The sequence below is a fragment of the Merops nubicus genome, unplaced genomic scaffold (genome assembly GCF_000691845.1).
Source record: "Merops nubicus isolate BGI_N331 unplaced genomic scaffold, ASM69184v1 scaffold16398, whole genome shotgun sequence".
In the NCBI taxonomy this organism is placed as follows: Eukaryota; Metazoa; Chordata; class Aves; order Coraciiformes; family Meropidae; genus Merops; species Merops nubicus.
This window is the reverse complement of record NW_008627879.1, coordinates 42,683-66,032: the sequence shown is the minus strand read 5'-3', so window position 1 is coordinate 66,032 and position 23,350 is coordinate 42,683. Positions and strand designations below refer to the sequence as shown.

Here is a 23,350-nt window from a genome sequence, read left to right as displayed (position 1 = left end):
CAAAATTCGTTTCAACTGGCAAATATTAATAGCACTAAGTGGTGATCTTGTATTGAAGTGGAATTTGATTCTTGTCAGTTACGGTTATTAAGTGACTAGAGAACGGACAAGGCTTTCTTGTGTTGGCCTACAAAAAAAGGAAAAAAAAAAAAAGGAATGAAAAAATTTTGCAAGCCTTTGGAGAGTAGTCAAATTTGGTGTATCTTGAGATAATGAGTTTGAGATAATGTGATTTACAATTAATATTTTTAAGACACGTTTAAGAAGGGAGATACACAGTGTTCTTTTTTTCTTGCCTTTTTTTATGTGGTTAGGCATTGATTCTGCCACAGACTTTTAATTAAAGATATAAATGTTTAAGTTATGTCTGTGACTAATCTTTTTGAAAGGTTGTGGTATTGTTTTGTAATAGAGACTCCTTTTTTTATCTTTATACAACACCACGTGCTTGTAGAGTTGTTGACTCTGAATGGTGCATGCTCAGTTAAAATGAAGGAAACTTTTATGATGGGATTAAGGTTACAAGGATTTGTCACTGCATAGCACTACCTGTGCTCAGAAAAAGCTGCAACTTCATCTTCCTTATCTTAACGTGAGTAATGGAAAATTTCCTAGAAGTTAATTTGTAATATTGCTTTCACAGAGTCTTTTGCTTAAAGTTCTTTGTCCCCAAGAAACTATTCCCAAAATACTAAAAGAAAATTGAGAGTTGCTGAACAACATGGCCTTGTTCTTATTTAATCTTATTTTTGCTCAGAGGATTTTGTCAGGGAGATTAAGTTGTTAGACCTTACTTATTTGGTTGGAGCTTTTGAGTAGGAGTACTAATTTGTTGATACATAGACAGTGAAGGAGTAGTCTCAGGGCTGTATTCTGGCCATGGCTTTTCTTTTTTTCTTTGTAAGCAGAAATTTTTGTACAACCCCTGACTTTTTTCAAACATTTGTCAGTGATGACCAATTAATGTTGTATCAGTCTTTCATAGTACTACAGTGCTTTCTGTAATCTTAGAACATTGAAAACCCCAATTTTTAGAAAGTGTCTGCACTTAAGGAATTTCCATTTTACATCACTGAGGTGTATGTTGTAAAATACCGATGTTTTCTTCCAGTGTTTTTGGTTCTTTGGGAAGCTACTTGAATGAAAAATAAAAAATTGTGACAGTCTTACACCCTCGTGACTAAGGGATTTGTTTATCCTGTTTTAGTAACCCTTAAGCAGAGTTTTCAAAAAACATTTGAGCACGTGCCTGTTGGTGTTAATTTAAAAATACCCCAGGAAACTACGGCATTTTTTTTAAAAAAAAGTCTTGATTTCTGTAGTTAGATTTCTTTTTCTTTGGTTTTGAGAAAAAAAACTTTGTAAAATTGGAATTGCATACTGACATTTAATGTGTATTAGCGGTTGCAGAAACAGAGATTCAGGGGACCTGCCAGAAGTGAATTGGAGTTTTTTTTTTGTGATGTTCACTTGAATATACCTTTACACACCATTTATCTGTTAAATAAGTCAGCAGTTTCTCCATCTTGATGGTAACTGTTTATTATCAGGGGCTTAGCCATAAAGTTCTATTTACAACCCGATTTAAAAACCTTAATATACTTTTTGACAAAACTTGAAGTCCTGTTCACCCCTTTCTTGCTGTGTTTATGTAGTGTTGTTACCTTTGGAGGAGATGTTAGACCAATCTGAGGCATGAACTGGGGGCAGACAGCCTTCTGCTTACTCCAGTTTGATGAGTATTGTGGAAGTAGTGTTGCCTGCGGTAGGATAGTGCATTGCTGTGGTGTAGTTGGACTTCCATTTGGACTTGAATCTCTTAGTGCTATATTACAGCATGTTCAGGGGTTTTGGGTTCTTTCAGGTTTCATGGTGTACTCCAAGGGAGCGCTTGAAGGGGGAGATTCAGTCTATTGCCCATATGCTGTGCTGATCCATGCTGGAGTTAAGATAATATTATTAGTTTGTGATAGGGGTTCTGGTTGTCAGTGTAACACTTGTTGGTTTTTGTGTCTTAACCATTAAAAAGCCCCTTTCTTTAAGTTCTTACTCGAGCACAGAAGAACCTCTTCTGTACTCTTGAACCGTATTAGGGATGTAAATGTTTTCTGTGCTACAGTCAGGAACGTAAGCATAGTTTGCCTTTATTCTCAACTACCTCTAGTTTATTTTTGGAGGAATGTCCCACTTCACTTAATACAAATGTGATAACATTAATAAGTATTGCAAGATTAGAAAGACTCTAAAATTGTCATCAGTGATGTTGTAGCAGGGAGTTTGTTTTTTATTCAGCACATTGAGACCTGGGGTCATGAGCTAGAGGGTTAGGCATATGACTCCACGCTGAAGTTCCGTGGGTAAAATTGCTTAAGCTGTTTTTTTCAAGTTGATTGATCTTAAATGAACTAAGTGCCTAGAGATGTTGAGCAGCATTGAGAATGTTGCTAGCAGTTGTTTTTTTTTAATTAGGTGACCCGAACCCAAAGGGAAAAAATAGCAAATGTAAATCTGTAGAAGTTGTTGTCCACATACAGTTCTTAATGTCACATAAATTCAACTTTTAGACTTCAATTTGTTTAAGAGTATCTACGTTAGTAACTTTTGAGTCTTTCTAAGGTGTCCTTATTAGGAAGGTTTAGAAGCTGGTTGGACATTGCCTTAGTTTAGGAAAAAACAGGCATTCTTTCAAATGATATTGTTTATTGCTCTTCAGAAATAAAGAATAAATATTTTTATAAATCATGGTAAAATTCTTCCTGGTCTTCTTATTTTTTCTTTTTATAGTTGAGATATCAAGAAAACTGCTAGGATACTGGTTTTCTTTGAAGAAGAAAGTTGGTAGGGATTTGTCTAGAGTGTGTTGGAAATGTATGTTTCATACCTTAGGCTTATTTGAAAAATATAACTTGCGAGTATTGCATCTTCTAGAAACTTGGTGAATTCAGTGGACTTTATCAGTGAACCTAGCAATTTTCTAAGTTACTTATAAGTTGAAAAGTGATTTCTCACTGCTGCTGGGAGGAGGGATGGGGGAAAGAAGAAAACAATCCTAAAATTATTGAATTATTTTGCTGTAGCAGTAACAAGAAAAGGAGCAAACTAGAAGGGGATGGTTGGGCAAAAATAAGTTTGTATCTGTTCTACCAGGGAGTAAAACCCAAGCTGTTAAATCTATTTAGACTGAAGAACAGCCCTGGGAAAATAATATGCCTGTTAGTTGCTAGAGCACTGAATCACTGTATTGTGTGAGAACTCGGAAGCTTGAATTTAATTTGAGCTATTTTGTTATTACTTTTTGCCTTCCTTTTTGATGGCCAGATAACTGGTTTTCTTTCTAGAGCAGTTTGTACTGTTTGCCCTAAAATTAAACTTCAGTTTCTGAAGTAAATTGGTCAGATCTAATTAAAAATGTAAGCAAATGATGTCAAAATAGTAAAGTACTGTGAAGCTAATCTTCATTTTAATATTCTTTAATATCTTGGTGTTCTTTGAGTATTTTATTAGTAAAACTTTACAAGTTCTTGACTTTCACTGGTCTACTGCTCCTGGCTTTTCCTTTTTGGGGTGTCATTTTCTTACTACTTATTTTAGAAGAAAAATTCTGTTATGAAGAAAACTGTATGCTCACAGTATGATTTTCATCCCTTGTTGGCCATTTGTCCCACTTTCATGTGTATATGACCCTGGGTCTGTTTATACTAATTTTAGACGACTTTTATATGAAATTGTGTGATTGGTAATTCGGAGAAAAATGTGAAAACTTCTTTAAATGGGGACGATTATCCTATGGATTGAACATTAGGAAGCAGCATGGACTTTTCTCTCCTGGATGGATATGGTAGACTAGGAGGGCAAGGGAGGAAATAAGGCTTTGTAAGCTCTTTTGCTCATAGAGCTACTTGTTGACTGGTATAAAACATTTATTTTGGGAGGCATAATGACTATATAATGGGTCACTTGGGCAGTACAGTGATGAGGCTAGATTTTCTTTCTTTTGGCAGAGCACTGTGCATTCAACTTCTTATGTTATGAATTTCTGGAAAATGCTACTGCGCAGTTTGTGTATTCTCTGAGGCTGTTCCTTTGCTAGAAAAATTGCAAGTTTTTATGCTTTTGGCTTCCTATGGAAGGCAGCCATATTTTGTTTCAAAACAGCAGGCCACATAAAAGTGCTGTGAAGAAAAATTGTGATTTGTTGTATTACTCTTACATGTGGCAAGTACAAATGGCATGATAGGTTGCTCAGTTACTGCTGAGATGTTGGATATCGTGTTCCTATTGTATTCCTTTTCTCCTCTCATATGCAGAACTTTAGAAAGTGTTCTGCACAAAAATTTGCACTGAAGTGACAAAGATGTTAGTTGAAATACACTTCAGACATTTTAATATAGGTGTATCCTAGGTAAGTGTGTCATTTTCACTGTGTAAGTCTTAATAGGTTATCCCCATAAAATATAATTGCCACAAACTTATCTTCCTGCTAAGTTTTCTGTGTTAACAAATAAATAGGCGCTGTCAGTTGGGCAGTATTCGTTTTCTTGAGGAAGTTCAAATTCTGATATTGTCTCTAGTTTAAAGAATTTGATTGCGTATTAGCTAAGAAGTGGAATGTGGAGTCATAGCAGAATCCATGTGGGATTGAAACAAGTTGAATGAACTTCCTTACTTTTCTGCTGCCCAGTGTTTGTTTCCATATGCCTAGTTTTGGGGCATAGAAAAAGACTCTCCTAGAGCCCTTCCTGAGTCCCTGTCTGCTCTGGAGGGAGTGGAGGACTGCCTTTGAGTTCCAGTTACAGCACTACTCATTGCTCAGGAGCATTTTTTAGTGCTTCCTGCCCAGCTGGTGAGCATTTGTAAACTTTTGTTATATTATCTGCACTGACACTTTTTATTGTGGACAAAAGCAGAGTTGGGATGTTAACAGGGTATTGTGTCTGACTTAAAAGGGAACATAAATGCTGTATGTTGGACTGTATAAATTACCTATTGTATATGCCAATGCTGTACTGTACTACAGCAACTACTGTAATTTTTCTGTTTGTGCCTCACTAAAATTTTGAGTGTGAGTGCTGGTTTGTGACACTGGTGAACTTGCTTACTGCCCAGTTTCTCTGTGTAGGTTTGTTTGAAGAGGATAAAATATAGCATCTTATTTATTTTTACTTTTTTTTATCTTTTCAAGATAACTCCTGTGTCTCACTGTTCCTATTACTGCATTTTCTTGGAGATTATGTTTATGGTACTGTATAATATTATGAACTAAAAAGAGTTTTAATTAGGCTAAGACACTTAGATGCCAGAGGACCATGTGGAATGTATGGTAATTGTATTGGATTCCTCTAATCAAGATTTTTGTTTAACTAGTTAGATATGGATGTTGTAGTTAGTATAGGTGTATAGGTTTTGGAAAAAGTTTCATCTTGTACTTGAAAGATGGTAGGGAAGAAGGGAGAGAAATAAGTTGCTTTATTAGAGCAGTGTGATCCTTAGCTAACTCAGAATTTCAATTTTTCTTAATTTCACAGAGTTGAAGAGGTGTTAATGGAGACATTAACTAAATGTGATAATTACTAGCAAAATTTGACTATGTTGCAGAATGGAATATTATTTCACCCTGTGCTATATTTGTTTTCCAGTTCCAGTATAGTGTTGAGGCCTTGTTGCAGTTCAAACTGTGTTTGATTTGGCAGTTTGGGTCTGGAAACTACTTACAGAAGTGTTAGAGTGAGTCTTGATGTGGCAGAATCCCAAATCTGTAGTAGGCATTAAGTCACAGCATGGTTTCTGAACTGGGTCCCAGAACCATGCCTTTTTTGTGCTTTCTGCTGATTTGCATGCACTAGTGAGGAAGATGTGGGCGTTTTTTTTGTTGTTAGAGTTTGAAGGACTTGGTGCTAAGTACAGCAATTTAACCTTGACTCTGATGGTTCATATGACCTGTTCAACACTAGAGATATTGTTAGTGAAGGTGTGCTCACATAACTGCACCCCTACAGTTTTATATAACTTCTTGGCCATCTTCCAGCTAGGGATAGCTCTTTCTAGATTAAACTGCTTCCAAAATAATGATTAAGCTGAGGGAAGTCACAGCCATGGTGCAGTAAACATTTCCATGGGGAATTCTCTAACTGAACTGGGGGATTTATGTGACGATATGAATTTCTATATGGTATATCAAGGATGTATATTTGCAGTTGCTGAATCTTAAGATATGCTAATAAGCATTTCAAAACCAAGTCTTTTTTACCCTCTTTTTTGGATAAAATGGGACTTGGAAGGAAGGCCTAAGTGTAAGAGGAAAGGGTGACAACTACTGTAAGTAACACCTCGAGGGACAATAATGTGCTATCTACCTTGTGAGGCCTGTTTCTGGGGAACAAACTAATCTTAGTGATGCATGCTGCCAGGCATGTACCTGAGAGACAGAGGTGATTGCAAGTCACAGCCACATTAAAATGTCTTGGGGTTAGGCTTTGCCTAAAGTGAAAGCTACCACACAAGTAAGGGGAACACCCCCTTCTTTTTAGAGGTAAATCTCCACTTCTGGATTGCTCTCTGCATACCATTTTAACTTGGTGGCTTTTAAAGATCTTGACAAGCCTGAGCTGGCAATGCTCGCTTGGCTGCATTGCCAGAGTTCCTAGGTGAGTGCTGTGCAGGTATGAATGTACCTTTTACACTGAGGCAGCAAGATTTTAGTGTGTGGTTAATTTGGTGATACACTTTTGGTGTTTACATATTATCTTTAAGCCCTTAACTTATACGAAGTGCCTAAAACTCTTGTTCTCCAGAGCATAGTCTGCTTCGGTCTTGGAAGCTTGCCAACAGCATGCGCAGTTTGGCAGCTTTTTCATATGCTCATTCCCTCGAAGTTCAGGTATTGATCCAAACTTAAAGCAGTATTATTCATAAAATAAAAGGGAAGTATGGGGATGGACCCGCACCTGTAATGACACTGTGTAATTGTCCTTGACACCATGGGGTATGTGTTTACGGTTGGACCTTGTAAAAGCCCACCTAGCTTGCCCTGGCAACTTGAGGGAATCGGTATTGCTCAAGCAGCCATGGTAGTCCTTGGGCAGCTCAGGCCAGCTCAGGAGGGGCAGGATCCCTGATTCAGGGCAAGCCCGTGGGTGTGCTCCTTGGGAATTGTGCTGGCAGGCCCGCAGCTCAGCAGGGAGGGGCCCAGGGGCTCCTTGTGAAGGAGGGGCAGCGCAGGAGGCGTCCCTCCTATCGGCCTCTTCTGCCGCTCGGTCCTGCGGCCCAGGCGCTTTGTGACTCAGCGCCGGGCCTGGAAACCGGCGCCGCAGCGACAGTAAGGAATGGGGGGGGGAGGGTGCTCAGCTGTTTAGACCACGTGGGGTTGAAAGTCTGCTCGATGAGTTTGAGGGGTTTGTTTCTGGGTTGGATAGAATTAGCTTTAAAGGATTTTATTGATTTAATACATATGTTGTTGGCTCTTACTCATGTCTGGGAAATGCATGTTAGATTAGATTCACTGCTGTGGTGTATTAAGACCACTACAGTATTTAAGAAACATCAACTACATCTTGAGTATGCTGAACAAAGTGTAGTGTTACTGCATCCATAGTAAGGGATGTCAGTAAATTAACAACATTGTTTTTTTCTGAATTTTTGAAGTGTCTAAAATAAAACCGTTCCAACAAGCCATCTGGTAAAATTTCGTCTTGTTTTTTCTTTTAGAAAGGAAGATGATTTTACCTTATAGTAGAAATGAGCTAATATGTCTGCATTAGGTAGCCTACGGGAACATGAGGAAATTCTAATAATTTTATCTCAGTAGAGTTTGGGAAGGGTATAATAAATAAAGATTATTATAAAAGAATTTTTAATGCAAAACTATTTAACTGATATCTTACTCTGTAATCTGTGTCTAAAAAGTCTGATATGACTTGTTGAGGAGTGCAATCTTTTAATATATTTCTTGCATACATTATGGGGAATGAAATGTCTGTTTTTATAAATGTATGTTGAAGTAAGAAAATTTTAGAGTTTAGACATCCGGAATGTGTAAAGTCACATTCACTAGAAGCTCAGTTTTTTTATTGTTGTTCATGTGCATTGCAACCATGTGATATTGTGAAAGTTGCTTTGACAAGCCTAAGTTGCTTCCATTGTAAGCTATTCAACATGGCTCTAAGCGTGTAAGATACTTTTGGTGTAGGACTAATTGTCTTGCTTTTGGAAGGCTTAAAGAAAAAAAATATTTGTTTTAATGTCTCCATTCCCTCCCACCTACCAGTCCACTATCAGTGGACTGTGCTTTACTTTAGTTCTCTTGGAAGATCCAGTCTTTGCCATTTGCAAAGCACTTCGACTTCATATTGAGATCACTAGACAGTATGTGAAGCTAGTGGTACCTGATGTAGCATTCCTGAGTATTTAGAAACTTCTGAGCAGGCAGAGGAAAAATAAAAGCAGGGAGAGTGTTGTATTTGGAACATCTAGGGTTTTTTCCCTGAAGTAAAGAGGAAACATGATTTTTTTTTTTTATTTTTTTTTTTTTTAATTTTATGTGATTTGTGTGAACATTTAAAAGACAGGAGGAGGAAAGCATATTAAGAAGGATCAAAGATTTTTACTTGCTTAGAAATTTTCAAGGAATGGGAGGCCTTAAAAATCAGGAAATTTAAAATTAATGGATGGCCTTATTTAATTGTAATTAGAACTGTTCAGGTCTAGTTGCTGACTTGAACTCAGACACGAACGGAGATGTAAAACATGTTAAGAATTATCTCCCTCCTTGTTTCCCAGCTCTTCTTTTCTGTTCCAAGTGTTCTCACAGTGAGGAGGAAGACCAGGTTACCTTAGGAAACAGGGAGGCCAGAAGCAGATGGCAACTTGGGGAATGCAGCTTTTTCTATTCCAGGTGTCAATGCCTGTATTGCAGAGATTGAGGTGCAGAAAAATTAATTTAATCTGTATGCATAAACAGAAATAGTTACTTAGAACCGGTTACAAGCTGTCTCAAAATGACTGAGGAAACAGCATTGCTCCAGTGAGCTTAAAACCTGTTTTTGTGCATCTAACTCTGTAGGCTGTTGATAAACCCATTTAAACTTCCTGACTAAATGTTGAGGAGAAAATGTCTTGTAATTTCTGAATTGATATGTTAGGACTTCTCCAACCATCAAAAAAATAAAAAAGCTGCTTGCTTGTTTGTAGTGGAATGAAGTTAACAGTAAGGCTATTGAAGGGACATACTGCATTACTGTAACTAGAAAGGCAAAGTGAGCTTGCTCTGCTTTGTGAAAAAGAAATATGCGTATGATCTCCTGAAATACTTCTGCATCTGAACCATGCTGTGGACAGCTTGCCTTCTCCTTTCTCCTTTCCCCTTTTAGCTCCTTGGAATGCAGGTGGTTGATTTCTTTAAAAACATACATGATGAACCATGTTTTTTTTTCTTTCCCCCTTTAGGGACCAGTTACTCTCCACAGGAAAATTCACATAACCACAGTGCTCTTCATAGTTCAAATTCACATTCTTCTAATCCCAGCAATAATCCAAGCAAAACTTCTGATGCAGTGAGTATCTGGTTTTGGTATTCATCCCTGTGTCCCATTCATACACAATATGTTTTCATCATTTTCTCTAAAACAGGTAGCATGTACATTACCTGCTTCATTGTGCTTTCCAGCTTCAGTCTTTACTTCATAATACTCTGTAAATCCAAGCTGCAGTTGTTACATCCTGTAGAACTGTTCTAATTGAAAATCATTAGTATTTTGAGCTATCTGTCTTGAGTATTAAACTACTAGATGATTTAAATGAAGTAGATACATAAAGAAATATTTTCCATGAACTTTGTTGGTAAATCCTAGAGAAAACAGTAGAATTTTACTTACTTAAGATGCATGACACATTATGAATTTTAGGCACTTCATTATCCAAGTTTTAGTCATTGGGTTGGTGTTTCAATGATGCACTGAAAATAGAATAGATAAATCTGCAAAGTATAGAGAAATTTTGAAAATATATTTTTTTTAGGGAGTTTTAAGGTGCAGAAAACTGATGTTGTCAATACTGCTATTACTGGATCCCACTAAATGTGTTACTAGATTATTTTGTCAGGGTGGATGTGAGTAAACCAGAGGAAACTATTGCAGAATAGACAGGAGTCTAGAGGTCACATCTTTAAATTATCAAAATTAAACAACTATGGTGTAAATGTAAAGCAGGGCTGTGGATGCATATGAGGACACCATGTAGTTTTGAAAATGGTGGAAGTTTTTAAGTTAGTATATTAAAACTCCCAAGTCTTTTGTCCAACACTGTTTGTATTTTAAAGGCTTACGATTCTGCGGATGATTGGTCTGAACACATCAGCTCTTCCGGCAAAAAATACTACTACAACTGCCGAACAGAAGTGTCACAATGGGAAAAACCAAAAGAGTGGCTGGAAAGGTATATGTGTGTGTCTGTTTTCATTGTAAAAACAACAAATATTCTTAAGCTCATTTAAGAGCAGTTGAACTTATCTAATAGATTACTGCTATAAAAGATTGTGCCAGGTCTACAGTGTTCCTACCCTTCCAAGACCTCTGGCACCTACTTTATCCCTTGATGATCCTGAGTGGGAGGGGGGAATAATGGTTGGTTTGGTTGTTTTGTTCTGGTTTGATTTTTGTCATTGTTGGTTTCGGTTTTTTGTTTGTTTGTTTGTTTTTGTTTGTTTGTTTGCTTGGGTTTTTTATTGTCATTGTGGGGTGTCTTGGCTTGTTTTGATTTGGGGGGTCTTGGGGTTGTTTGGGGTTTTTTTTGCAATATTAGGAGAACTTTTATATTGAGGGCTTCAGCAAGTGCTGGTGTAAGGATACAGTGGCTGGAGTTTGCCTACCCCATGTGTAGCAGTAAGCTCTTAGAATAGTTTAATTCATCTCATGTAACTTCAGCCATAGAAAGCGTTACGTTAGTAAATGATGTAAGTTCTTACTCAACTTGTGTTTTCTTTTCTTCAGAGAGCAGAGACAAAAAGAAGCAAGCAAAATGTCAGTTAACAGTTTTCCAAAAGATAGGGATTACAGAAGAGAGGTGATGCAGGCGACAGCTGCCAGTGGGTTTGCCAGTGGAAGTACGTGGTTTTTTTACAGTAATAGTCTTGCCTTGTTTGCATTACTGTTTCCTTTCCAAACTTAAAAAAATGTTTAAAATGCCTCTTCTTAGCTGTTTTTCTCACCTTTTTATATAAAACGAATAAAGCAGGTAGCACAGACAGCTCTCCCAAATGTTGTTTCTTAAAATAACTTTAAGCCATAACTAGTACAACGCTTGCTTAATGCTTTTCATGGTACTCCTTTTTGCAGTTTTTACTGCCTAATTTAATTATAGACAGTTATTGAAACAACTTGCACATTTTGTGGTATAGAAGTTGGACTTCTGTGATCATTGAGATCTTTCAGTGTCATATTCTGAGTTTAAAAATAGAGATGAAGAAATCTCTTCTAAAACCTCAATATAACATCTGAAAATAACCAGCATAATTTAGTGGATTATGCTAACAGGGTTTTCAGAGGCTTGTATATATTATTGAAAGCATGTTTTTATCGTGTGAATACTCTTAGTAAAGCCTTTCCTGGACTATGAATTTCTGTTAGTTGGAGTATTTCCTGATACATAGCTTTTAATATTTGTCAAAATTTTCTAGGAAATGGTTGTACTGTGAGATTCTTTCTATATGCCCAGGTAGTGTGGGTGAATGTAGCAGAAGGGTTTAAAAATAGAAGAAAATATTCATCTCCAACCTCACCTCCCTTTGCTTAGGAGTTGACAAGGCAGAGACATATAAAGGGCTGTTTTTCTGTGTATGCTGAAATGTGCTGCATATGCTGAAGCAAATTGTACGCTACAACAGAAATGCATATTGCAGCAACTCTTTGTGTTGTGACAGGTGAAAATCTAGGAATCAATAAAAAGAATTACTGTGAGTTTGCTTGGTATGTTCTCTGTGTAACATATTTTAAAGTCTGTGATTGTGTGACAAATGCAGATTAGTCATTTAATATATAGTCTTCTTGAATTAATTCAATTAAAAGCAAATTCTTTGTAGTAGTACTTAAGTGACTTGAAGTGGAATTCTTTGAAGGCCAGAATTTGCGACTGTTAAATTATTCTCAATGTTCAGGATTTTCAATGAACAAAAAAAAAAGGCACAAGTTATCTCTTCATGCTAAATATAAGATGGAAATAATAGATTTTGATTTAGATTTTTTTAGGAGACTTCAAAAGTTAAGTTGACTGTAACACTTGTTATAAAGCAGCCTTTCATCAAAACAGTGCTTAACCGGGACTCTAAATCAAGCAAAGGTCAGAGAAAATGCATTTTGTCAGTGAGTAAAATTAAATTTTCCCTTTCTTGATGCTGATCCACTTGAGGCTTTTTAATCATAAGAAATTCAATCAGCTCTAGTTGCTGATGTGCAGCTGTATTAATCAAAGTCACTGCGGTTTTAGACAAGTTTCTAATTTAATCTTTTTTTCTTCTTGCAACGTTACTTGGGGAATCCTGAAAAAAGTGGAAGACAAGCATTCCAGTGACGCCAGTAGTATGCTCCCACAGAATATTTTATCTCAAACAAGCAGGCACAATGACAGAGACTACAGACTGCCAAGAGCAGAGACTCACAGTAGTTCTACTCCAGTACAGCATCCCATCAAACCAGTGGTTCATCCAACTGCTACCCCAAGCACTGTTCCTCCTAGTCCATTTTCTCTACAATCTGATCACCAGCCAAAGAAATCCTTTGATGCTAATGGAGCATCTACTTTATCAAAACTGCCTACATCTGCATCTTCCATCCCTGCACAGAAAACAGAGAGAAAAGGTATGTCTAATGAAATTCCTTTTAGTATTTAAGATGACACACTGCATTTGTGTTGCCTGTTTAACATATTTTTCCTGTTGAGTGTGTGTGCTTAGAACTCAGTTACTGTTCTGATGTATTTATTTCCCCTTAAACCACATTTGCTGTATCTTGCACAATTTAAAATTGGTGCTGCAATATTTGCCATTTATGGGCTTATTCTGCAAATTATAATTTCAAATGATAATTTGAAAGACCTATTTTTGTAGGACGTACTTTCATTTTTTTCCTCTCTCCTGTTGTTTTGTATCTTTGCCATTATTTGAGTTCTTAACATAGATGTAGTTACTACCATTTGGAAGTCATTTTGGACCATTATATTTTATGAACTACTGTTGCTGTTTGGAATACCAGTGTCAAAGTTTTCAATAAACACAAGTGCAATTCTTAGAGAAAGCATGACATATTTGTAACAGCTATTCTTCTGTTTTGGTCTGTGTCTTGTGATACACTGGATCTTCAGTTCTAAAGCTGTGGAAAGTTTGTACTTCCGTATAATACGTTCCAGAAACATTTAGAGTCATCAAGTGAAGATCAAGACTTTACTGTGCGTTGGTTGTGACCATTCAAAAGTGTATTTTAGTTGGATTTACTTCATTATTAGGGAAGAAGACCTCAAGAAGATTGTGAAAATGGAGACGTGTTACTAGTGGTGGTGTGATACTTTGATATAGTTGAGTCCTTAGAGAGTAACATCGTATAAGAAAATTCTATTTTAGGGGCTTTGGGAGGGGAAAAAGTTTTTGACAAACATGTCTTGTTTAAATTTAAAATATTGCTTAATTAGTATGACACTGAATTCTTCTTTGAAAGATGGCTTGTTGCCCTGTTGATATTTGCAAGTCTGTCTGCTTACAGAAGAATGACTAGTGCGCTGCTAAAGAGGACCAAAGAGACTGATGTGTAATGTTGGTCTTACTCTCTGGCTGCCTTCCAGTTTTCTGTATTAAAGAATACCAGCTTTTACACAGAGATGAGTGTGCTTGGCTATCCAGACAATACCACAGATTGGAAAATAGCTCAGTATGAGAAAATCATGCATGTAAAAAAAAAAATAATTGTGGATTTTTCTTGAGCCTGTGCAATTTTTACATATCCTGGTACATGGGTGTTGATTATAAACTACAGAGGAATAGAACACTTTCTGCAAGCCTTTTTCTGTTCAGCAGAGTAAAGCAAGAAGTGGTGTACTAGTTTGTGCATGGTTCTTGTACTGAGTACCATAGTTACCTGCTTCAGTGCAGCCTCTGTGTTTTGCTTGCAGTTTGATGCACTTTTAAACACAACAGTGCAAAACACCCATGGCAAGTGTTCTCTGCTTTAGACTATCTCATTACTATCTTTAAAATGCACTTAAAGAAGACCCTCGTTGTTACTCGCTTCTGGCATGTACTTGATTCCTGTTTGGGGTGTGATTAGACTTCAAATTGGATATATTATTTCCCTGCTTTACTACATACCTTTACTAGCTACTTCCACTTAAATTGAGCAACTGAATCTTTTGTTCTCATTTGAGAACATACAATTGGACATGAATAATGAAAATGTTACACAGGGTGATCTTGACACTTTAAATCTTACTTTAGAATCTGATCACTTATCATGAGTGGTTCCATATTAAATGATCACTTCATTTCTGTAATTCCTGTGTACTTTTTTTTTTAAGTTTGTATGGGTTAAATGCACAGATTGTCTGTAATGCTCTTGCCTCGATGTACATGTTTCATGGCACTTCATTGTAAGCAAATATAATACTTCTTGAGCTGCAGGCAGGGTGGATTAGAGAAAGTTAGTAAGTAATTGAAGAGTTAGAATAGGTAAATGTTAGGCTTCAAATACTTATTCCAGATACTGTGAGTTTTCACATGTTGCTTGAATACTGCTTCTCTTAAAGAAACAGAAAAATTCAGTGCAGCTTATATTATTATGACATCATTTCAAAGAGTATGTTTAGTAGTCTTGCCTTTTTCTTTTGTGATTGTTGGACTTTTTTTTTTTTAGTAATAAGAAATTGCACCAGTATGATTTCTGTATTATTGTATGGTATTTCAGTTTCAAAGAAGGGAGGAAAGCAGTGCTGTACATTGGGATGCTTTTGCATAGTTTGCTTCTGTTAACTCATTTTCCCAGAAGTGACTGTGAACCTGTAGTACTATAGTTGTGCTATAAAGTGTTTCAAAATATTTGTTTGTGGCTGTTATACAAAATAAATTTTTAAAAAAATTGTCCTGAGACACTCAGTTCAAACAATCTTCTAATTGTGTCTTTGTAAAGTTGGAAAATAGTTTGAGGAGTTTATTTTTACACTAGTAAAGCAAACAGCCTTTGATCTTTTTCTGTTCACTAGCTGAGCCATCCCTCTTTTTCTAAAAAGAGGTAAAGCTGTACTTTTTACTTTATAAAAATAGCTTGGTCCAAATGACTGAATATTATGTGCAGTAATCCTTGCCTAAATGAGTTCTTGCTTCTTGTGAATGTGTTGCTGGCAGCCTTATGCCAGCATGTATGTACCACTGTTATTATAGTTCTGTTATTAGTGTGTATTTTTTATTGCAGTAATAGTTGTGAAAAGCAGAACGACAAAAAAAAAAAAAAAACCAAAAACAAACAAACAAACAAAAAACCAAAAAAAAACAAAACAAAAACAAAAAAAAAACCAACAACACCACTTTTTTCAGCTCAATCTCTTTTGCTGCAGGGGTATGTTGTAGTCCCACAAGGAGATTGAATAAAATCCTTGGCTGAACTATAGCTCAGCTGTTAGCAGTAGTCCTCTGCCCTCAATGGCTGGCAGTAGTGGAGAGTTCCTGGGGAACTATTTGACCTCTACCCTTTGGTTTGAATGTTCCAGTCAGAATCTGCTGCTTCTGTTTGTGCTCACTGTGAGTGCTTTATGCAGGTAAAGTGTGGGGTTGCTTTTCCTACTTTTTGGCTGCTTTATCTGTAGGGCACATCACATTTTCCTGTTTCTAATTCAGTTACTGAATGAAATGTTGTATTGTCCGTATCTTAACAGTGTGTCTGTCTATAGGATACTACTTCTCACACCTTTCCTCCAAGTCCCATCAGGCAGGACTCTGAAATTTTTCTGACAAAACTAGGCAGGCTGTCCAGTGCAGTGCTGGGTGGGTTGTGACCCTGGTGCTGACAGGTTAAAGTGGTCAGTCAGTGACAGCTGAGCTTCTTTGCCATCCTTTTCTCACCCCTGTGGTTTTCTTACTTGTGACACTTGCTAGTCTTCAGCAGTCAGTTATTAACATTGTTCCTGGTGGTGTTGCCTCTTTTTTGGCTGAGTTTTGCAGTTTTAAATGTGTTAGTCAATTCATACAGTGGTTAGAAATAATTAGGCTAGCGAGCTAGCTAGAGATTTCCTCCAGTACTTTGTACTTGTTCACTGAGCACTGCTGTTTCATTTAATTTGGCAGCAGAGATAAAGTATGAAAATGTAGTTTTAAGACTGGAGTAATCCAAATGAGAAAAATAGGGAAGTTTTTGTTTGAGAGAATTTGAGTGTACCTGAGAACCAAGTTACTGTTGTTGCCGTAGTTTCGTTTTGCCAAATGTGGTTACAAAGTGCATTACTTATCAATATTTGTATATTTTGGTGTATTTAAGGTCCTTAGCAGATCAGAACTGAGCTGTGTAAAAGAAGTAAATGTGATTATTACTGCTCGGAGAACTTAGTTGATGGAATACTCACTTAAGGTACTTCAGCACAGATGGATGTGTTATGATTCTTAATCATCAGCAATAAATCAAGCAGCACAGTTAGCTGTTCTAGGTGGTAGTTGTTAAATCGGTTAACAGCAGAGATGAAGTTTATGGGGCAATAAGGCATTGAATTTCTGAAACTTTGGCAATGTAGTTTTCTTCCCATTGAGGGCATGCGTACATGACTCTTCCTAGCAGGGCGAAGATACAGCTCAAGCTCACAGTAGTGATTGGATAATATTCTAGTCTTGAATTGAAGGGACTTTGAATGCACTGATTTTTTTTTTTTTAAATGGCATTAAAATAATTGGTAGTAAAATCTATTGCAACACTCCGAGTCACATTGATAATTTGGGAATTATCTAGTCAATATTGGTAGGTAATGTCCATATCATTAAAACAGTCTTTGGTGAAATAAATCAACTGTCCATAAATGCCGCAGAACAAGAGCAAGCTTTGCATAGCAGTATTTTAAAGCTGCTCATTACATAGGGAGTACTAGTATGATAGTTGCCAGGAGTACTGTGAAAGAAATTATTGCACAAAAAATGCATTCCTCTCTTCTCCCCTTCACTTTCACACTAACATGCCTGAGTAACTTGGCACAGGGTGGGTGAGACAGGAGTGAGCAAGTACTAGGAGCAGCTACTTCAGCAGGTAGAACGGGGTGACAAGGGTCCCGATAGAAGTGATGGTTTGTTGGTGTCAAGAGCTCCTCATTGAAACAGAGTAGCTGAACAGTCAACAGAGTTATTTTTTCACCCCCCCATATGTTAAACCTAGTCTGAGTAACTAAGGTATTAGGCTGATAATTGCCTTTCAAAACAAGGTTCACTAGTGGATCTGCCTAGCAGCAAAGGTTCTTGTCATGAGAGGCAGAGATCGGTAACAGCAAAATTCATCAGCATTTTAATACACTACCTCCAGCTACAGGAAGTGAAGTGTTCCCCTTTTTGTATCTAGGTTGCAGTTGAACGTTGTGGCACATCTGCAGAAAATTATCTGTGTTTTGTTTTGTTTTTTTCTGGAAGTATTTCTTTGCCATATTATTAAAAATAGACACTGCTTGGTAATACACTAGGAAATACAGTGCAATGTTTCCATTCTGACTTGATATGTTTATGGGGCAAGCAAGGGCATCCAGTTTCCTTCAGATACCTCATTGTGAAGCCTGCAACAAATTCACACCCTTACCATACAGGCTTTTGTCATAGAGAATACTGCCCCATAACTTGGACTTCTTCTGGTCCAAAAGATATGGTCACAGGTCACATGCCAGTAGAGTAGGCTATGAATAGAAAGCTCTTTGCTAATCATTGTGGTCTTAAAAAATTGTCATTATAACAAGTGTGGGAGCTTTTTCCCCACTCCATTTTAATGTAAAACTAATTAATAGTTCTTTGTATATTAAGTTAATCTCCACATCTAGCTGGTTTTATTTGCCATCTGATTACGTTATTTTCATCCTTTTTTTGTTTTGTTGGCTTTATTTCTTGCTAATTTTTTTTTGCCATATGATTAAACTGATGGTCCAGAAATGTGTTGAGTCCTATATTGTAGTTCTGTATGTAGCTGCATCCAATGGGATTGTTTAAATCAGAAAACATACTGTGTTTTCACATTGTCACAACAAAGTGATTAGATTCTTTTTTCAGAAGTTTTCTTCAGAACTTAAGAATATGAAACTTGAATGTGTCGAGTTTATCATGGAAAAAATTGTGCAAAGTCTTGTTTTTAAAATCACAAAAAAGAGGAAAAATATTTTTTATTTAGGGCAAAATCTAAAATATGTTTTCATTAACAAAGTTTTCAACAGTTCAAAAGACCATAGCGAGCCATAGTCTGCTTTCTGTTTTAGTTTTTGTATTATTATTTTAAAAGTTTTCCTTGGGAATTTAATGATTATAGCTAGATTTTTTTTTTTATGTGAGGCTTAAGAGCCATTTGCATAGCATTTGTATGGAAATTGGTGGTGACAGTGAAGAGGCTGCAGAGTTGCCCTGTCCAATAACAGCCAACTTCAGTCAGTCTGAGACTTCTGCAGGCCTTGTAGCATACTTCATCTTGTCTTTGAGAATATTTTTTTGTGTACTACAGAGGCCAAGTTTGCATTTTCTGTTTGTAAAATTTCAGTTGTAGGCTAAAATTAGTCTGATATATTAATGAGTCAGATTAGATTTATGAATGATGTCTATGTAATCAGAAGCCTTATTTTGCAATAATACTATAGTTGGTTCGTTAATGAACATGAACCTATATTGACACAGGGTATCAGAATTGCTTAAGTTTTCGTAGTTCATTTTGACTGTTCTATGATGGCTGAGGCTTCAAATCCACTTAAGAATTGCAGGACTGTATAATTCTAAGCATTTTAAAAATGGTAGATGTTTTAGAAATGAGGAAATAGTGTTTAAATGTTGAAAAGTAAACTTAACTGTGGCAGGATATACAGTGAAACAATCTCTCAAAGCATATCAGAAAAGGAGAATGGGGGAGAGCGGGAGAAGTTTCTGCTTCTGTTTGTAGAAAAAGTACACACCCTAGGGAGTGATAATATCTGAGGATTTCTGTGAAATATTTAATCTTGAATTTTCACTAGTGTTAACTTTAAAGACAAACCTTACATGTTGTCTACAGCATCATCAATTAAAACAGTTTTAAAAATTTGTGATTTTATTATACAAAAATGGATGTGTAAATATTTAGATGATTTTTTTTATCAGCAGTATTTTGTGTATATATTTCTGTGAAAACAAGCATCCAGCCTAGAAGCTATGGTTTAAGATAGGATGGTTTAAATTAAGGTAATGAAAGTTGTGATTATACAGAAGTAATCTGTAGTTTCTATTTTTTTGCTTTTTTTTCCATTATAAAGGGGTCTCCCTTTGTAGAGAAGAAAATAGCCATTCAGGCTACTTAATACAAACAAGAAATACTTGCATTTCCACGATATTTTTTACAACTGTTTTTTGGCAGGAACAGATTTATATGCTTTATTTCACTATGAATAACTTAATTTTTTAAATTTGTGAGTGCAGCGATGTTCTGAGCATTCATTGTGCTCTTCATCCTGTATGATGTTCAGTAGCACAGTTATGATGTATGTGGACATAATGATGATTATAGAGATGTATTTTTTGTAGCATTTTAACTGTTGGCTTTATAATGTTAACCATGTCAAAAGATTGGAATGTTATCTTTAGACACCACCCTTTATTCACATCCTTTCTCTAGTTTTTTAATATGGGTGATTGTGAGAAAAATATCTGTCACAGATACATACTTTTAACACATACTTAAAATGCATGCAATAATACAGCTACAAAATAGTGTCTCCATAATGCCTAAGAGTTAGTTGGACTGTTGCTTTGATGTGATTCCGTTTGCATTTTTATAGTAGAGAAGCTCACCCAAACTAAAGTCATTTTACAGATCTCTTGGAATTCAGTGATTTTGTAGGATGTATTTTGAGTCCTTTTATTCAAGACATGGGTAAATTCCCTGAACTGGTCTTAAGTTTTGTCTTCACTGCATTGTTAGCTCAGTTTGCCTTTCATTCAGCTCACTTTGTGTTCAGAACTGCAGCCCGGGTGAAAAATACTGCGAGCCGTTTGGTTTGGTGTTGTTGTTTGAAACTCCAGGTATTGCTTATGTGAGTTAATAATACAGTAGTGAGTTGCTTCTTCGCTTAAAATCGATTGTGAAAACAAGCCTAACTACATTAAATATGTTCTGAAATAAATGCTGGTAGTTGCTTAGTACTTTTTTGTTGGTTGATTTGTTTTTAAATTACAGTGTTTTGGTTGGGTTTTTTTTTGTTTTTTGGTTTTTTTTTGTAAGGTTGTCAAAACTGTTGGGTAGGAGACTTTTACATATAAGTACTAATGTGCTCTATTGTGCTTAATTCTCTTGCTTTTGTCTGCCAGTGTGTCTCGTCCTTATGTGGGCTATTGACAGATCCAAGTTCAGTTCAAATTTTACATGCTTTTGTTTAGTATGGTAAGATTCTTGTTTGATGTGTCGTGACTTGAAGTTGTCCTAAGTTTACTCTGAACACCATAACATAAGATTTTGTACGGAATACGTCTATAACAAAGACTATTACTAATAACTTGCTGTTTTAAGGAGGTTAACACCTGAACAGCTGTCCTAGTCACATGTTACTGAAAACCATATAAAAATTGTGTAACTGTTTTTTTTCCCATCTGCAGTCTTTGAAACAATTCTTGTCCATTTGCAAGTTTTTCCTAGGAAAGCTCCTGGCCAAATGACCAGCTCCCTTCAAAAATACATTGAAAGCCAACCTATTGTCCTGTGGAGCTTGTAACTAAATAAGCTCACCTATTTTTCTTTTTTAGAAGTTTGCCTGAAATACCAAAACACATCTGTGTGCCCTGGCTGCCGCATCCTTGCGAGCTGTCAAATTTTGTTTCTTCAGTGGATTTTTCTGATTTAGATTTCTCAGCTACTTGACAGGAAAAGGTTTTTTGGAGTATTTGTGGCCTGTTATGAACTACTTCTATTTGTAATTGCATGGAACCAAAAGTCTTCTTTCTTTTCACTGGGATTTCTAATCTCATTTGTTTTTATATGTTGATACTCCATTTCTCTTTTTTTTAGGATTCGTCTCCAAATTAGTCTCAAAAGTTGTTATTAAGGCTGTCAGAAAATGAAAGCTTTTAGAAATTTTGTAACAGTTTATTCTTACATAGTAAAACAAACCAAGACCTTCATTTTTCTTCTTTACTAAAAGTCACCATCATCTGAGCTTGACCATATCTCAAAAAAAAAACCAAAGAAACCAACCTTTATAGTAAAAGAGTTTCCTAGCCAGTTATTTTAGCATTCATTTGGATTTTTGCTAAAGATGGATTTTTTTTTTGAGGTGGATTTAAATAAAACCCAGGTCTTCGATACTATAGACAAACATTCTGAGTGACATAATGGATCCATATCCATCTTTCTACTTTTGAACCTGTTGAGGCATGAGTCTTGAGTGAATTTGAGGGCAGGGATCTCTCATGGGTTTGTTAGCAATGAGAGGAGGGGAAGTTAAAATTGCTACAGAGTAGTCCAGGCTTCTCAGAGGGAGGGTATTTGAAGTGACTGATGGTATGGCTATAGTAAATGGAAATACTCTCAGTGCAGGAATTTCTCACACTACTGGAATGGAGGACAAACTTTCATGTTAACTGGAAGTCAGATTTAAGATTAATTAACTCAAATTAATTTGAACAAATTGCCATACGGTATAATTGAATTTAAGTACTAAGCATTTCCATGGATAATAAGTGTTTGTATTTGCTAAAATTAGATTAATGAAATAAATTATGTGGGTCTTGATCCTTCAGGATAACCTGACAATTTGAAATTAATTATGGGCATATAAATTTTAGCTGTTTTTCTACTCTGCTATGGGGATGTTAACAGCCCTTGTTTTATGTTTCTAGTACAGCTTATTATCCTGTCTGCCTATCCTGAGCAATGTAGCTGGACTGTGTGTGATAGACTTTATTTTGTAGCTTCTTGTGGTCTGGTCTCTGAATAAATGAAGCATGGCTTATACCCTCCCCTCAAGTGTGACACGTTAGCCTGTCTGTAAAGTCCATGGGCTATAAGGGTTTTGTTCATAGTGTATTTTCCAAAAAAAAGATTGAAATTGTGAGTGAAAACATAGAATATGAACAGTAAAGGAAGAAAATCACTAACAAGTTTTTGGCCTGTGTTTGTCCTAAAAATTAGGGGGGAGAAAAATCCCATTTGTTATACTGGCAGCTTTCAGTCTGATACCCTGAAGTGGAATTTTTTTTTTTTTTTCTGTATGTGTTTCCTAATAAATATTAGGCTCAATTGCATAAATTGCGCTAGGTACAAAATAGCTTCAATTTTTATTATGTTTGGGTTTTTCTTAATAGTTAAGTATTTGATTCTCTGAATTTAGTATTAATATTTTGCTAGTGTTGTCAGGTTATATCGAGGAAAATAAAAATTAATGTCTGTCTTCTGTTCAGAGTCTGCATCTGTGGACAAGTCTGTATCCCATTCTTGCACAACTCCTTCTACATCTTCTGCTTCTGGATTGAATCCAACTTCTGCACCTGCTTCATCTGCTCCTACAGTTCCTGTCTCACCTGTCCCACAATCGCCAATTCCTCCATTACTTCAGGACCCAAATCTCCTTCGACAGCTGCTGCCTGCACTGCAAGCCACCTTGCAGCTTAATAATTCTAGCGTAGATATATCCAAAATCAATGAAGGTAAGGATTCTCTGAAGTTGATGCTATGTCTTACTTACACACATTAGTGTAGTATTGGATACTAAGCTCTCATAAATACAGGCTTTTAAATAAAAAGTGAATAAATGAATCCCTAGATAAAGCAGGGATTGGGTGGGTTTGTTTTTTTCCTGTTAATGCTTTTTGAATTAACCAAGTACCATTTAAAGTTGTTAAGCTAATAAATGCTGACGTTTGTGAGCAGTCTAATTGAGACTGGTGACTTAATCGCTGTATCAGCATTCATCAGTTGTACAAAATTTAGTTAGAGCTTTTTGTTCTTTTGTTTCATGCAATGTCCTTTGTTTTCTGCAGTTTGTGCCGCTGTTCTAATATGTGTTTGCAAATACTGAAACTTCTAGGGATTCTTAAATCTTGCTGCCTATCAACTTTTTTTTCTTTAACTAAACACGTTAGTCTCTCTGGATAAAGATAGCGTATCAGTAATTATGCTGGCAAATTTAAATTTTATGCATACAA

At 36.2% G+C, this 23,350-nt stretch overlaps 1 protein-coding gene across 1 annotated transcript in view; it reads left to right on the top strand.

Annotated features, from left to right (window-relative positions):
• The first annotated feature begins 6,977 nt into the window (after positions 1-6,977).
• Positions 6,978-23,350, top strand: part of WAC (WW domain containing adaptor with coiled-coil) — a 38,705-nt gene continuing 22,332 nt past the window's right edge. Inside the window, exons 1-6 of the mRNA XM_008946497.1 lie at positions 6,978-7,047; positions 9,442-9,548; positions 10,313-10,428; positions 10,983-11,095; positions 12,537-12,845; positions 22,607-22,852. Of these exons, the coding sequence (XP_008944745.1) occupies positions 6,978-7,047; positions 9,442-9,548; positions 10,313-10,428; positions 10,983-11,095; positions 12,537-12,845; positions 22,607-22,852 (961 nt within the window). The remainder of the gene's footprint in view (positions 7,048-9,441; positions 9,549-10,312; positions 10,429-10,982; positions 11,096-12,536; positions 12,846-22,606; positions 22,853-23,350) is intronic.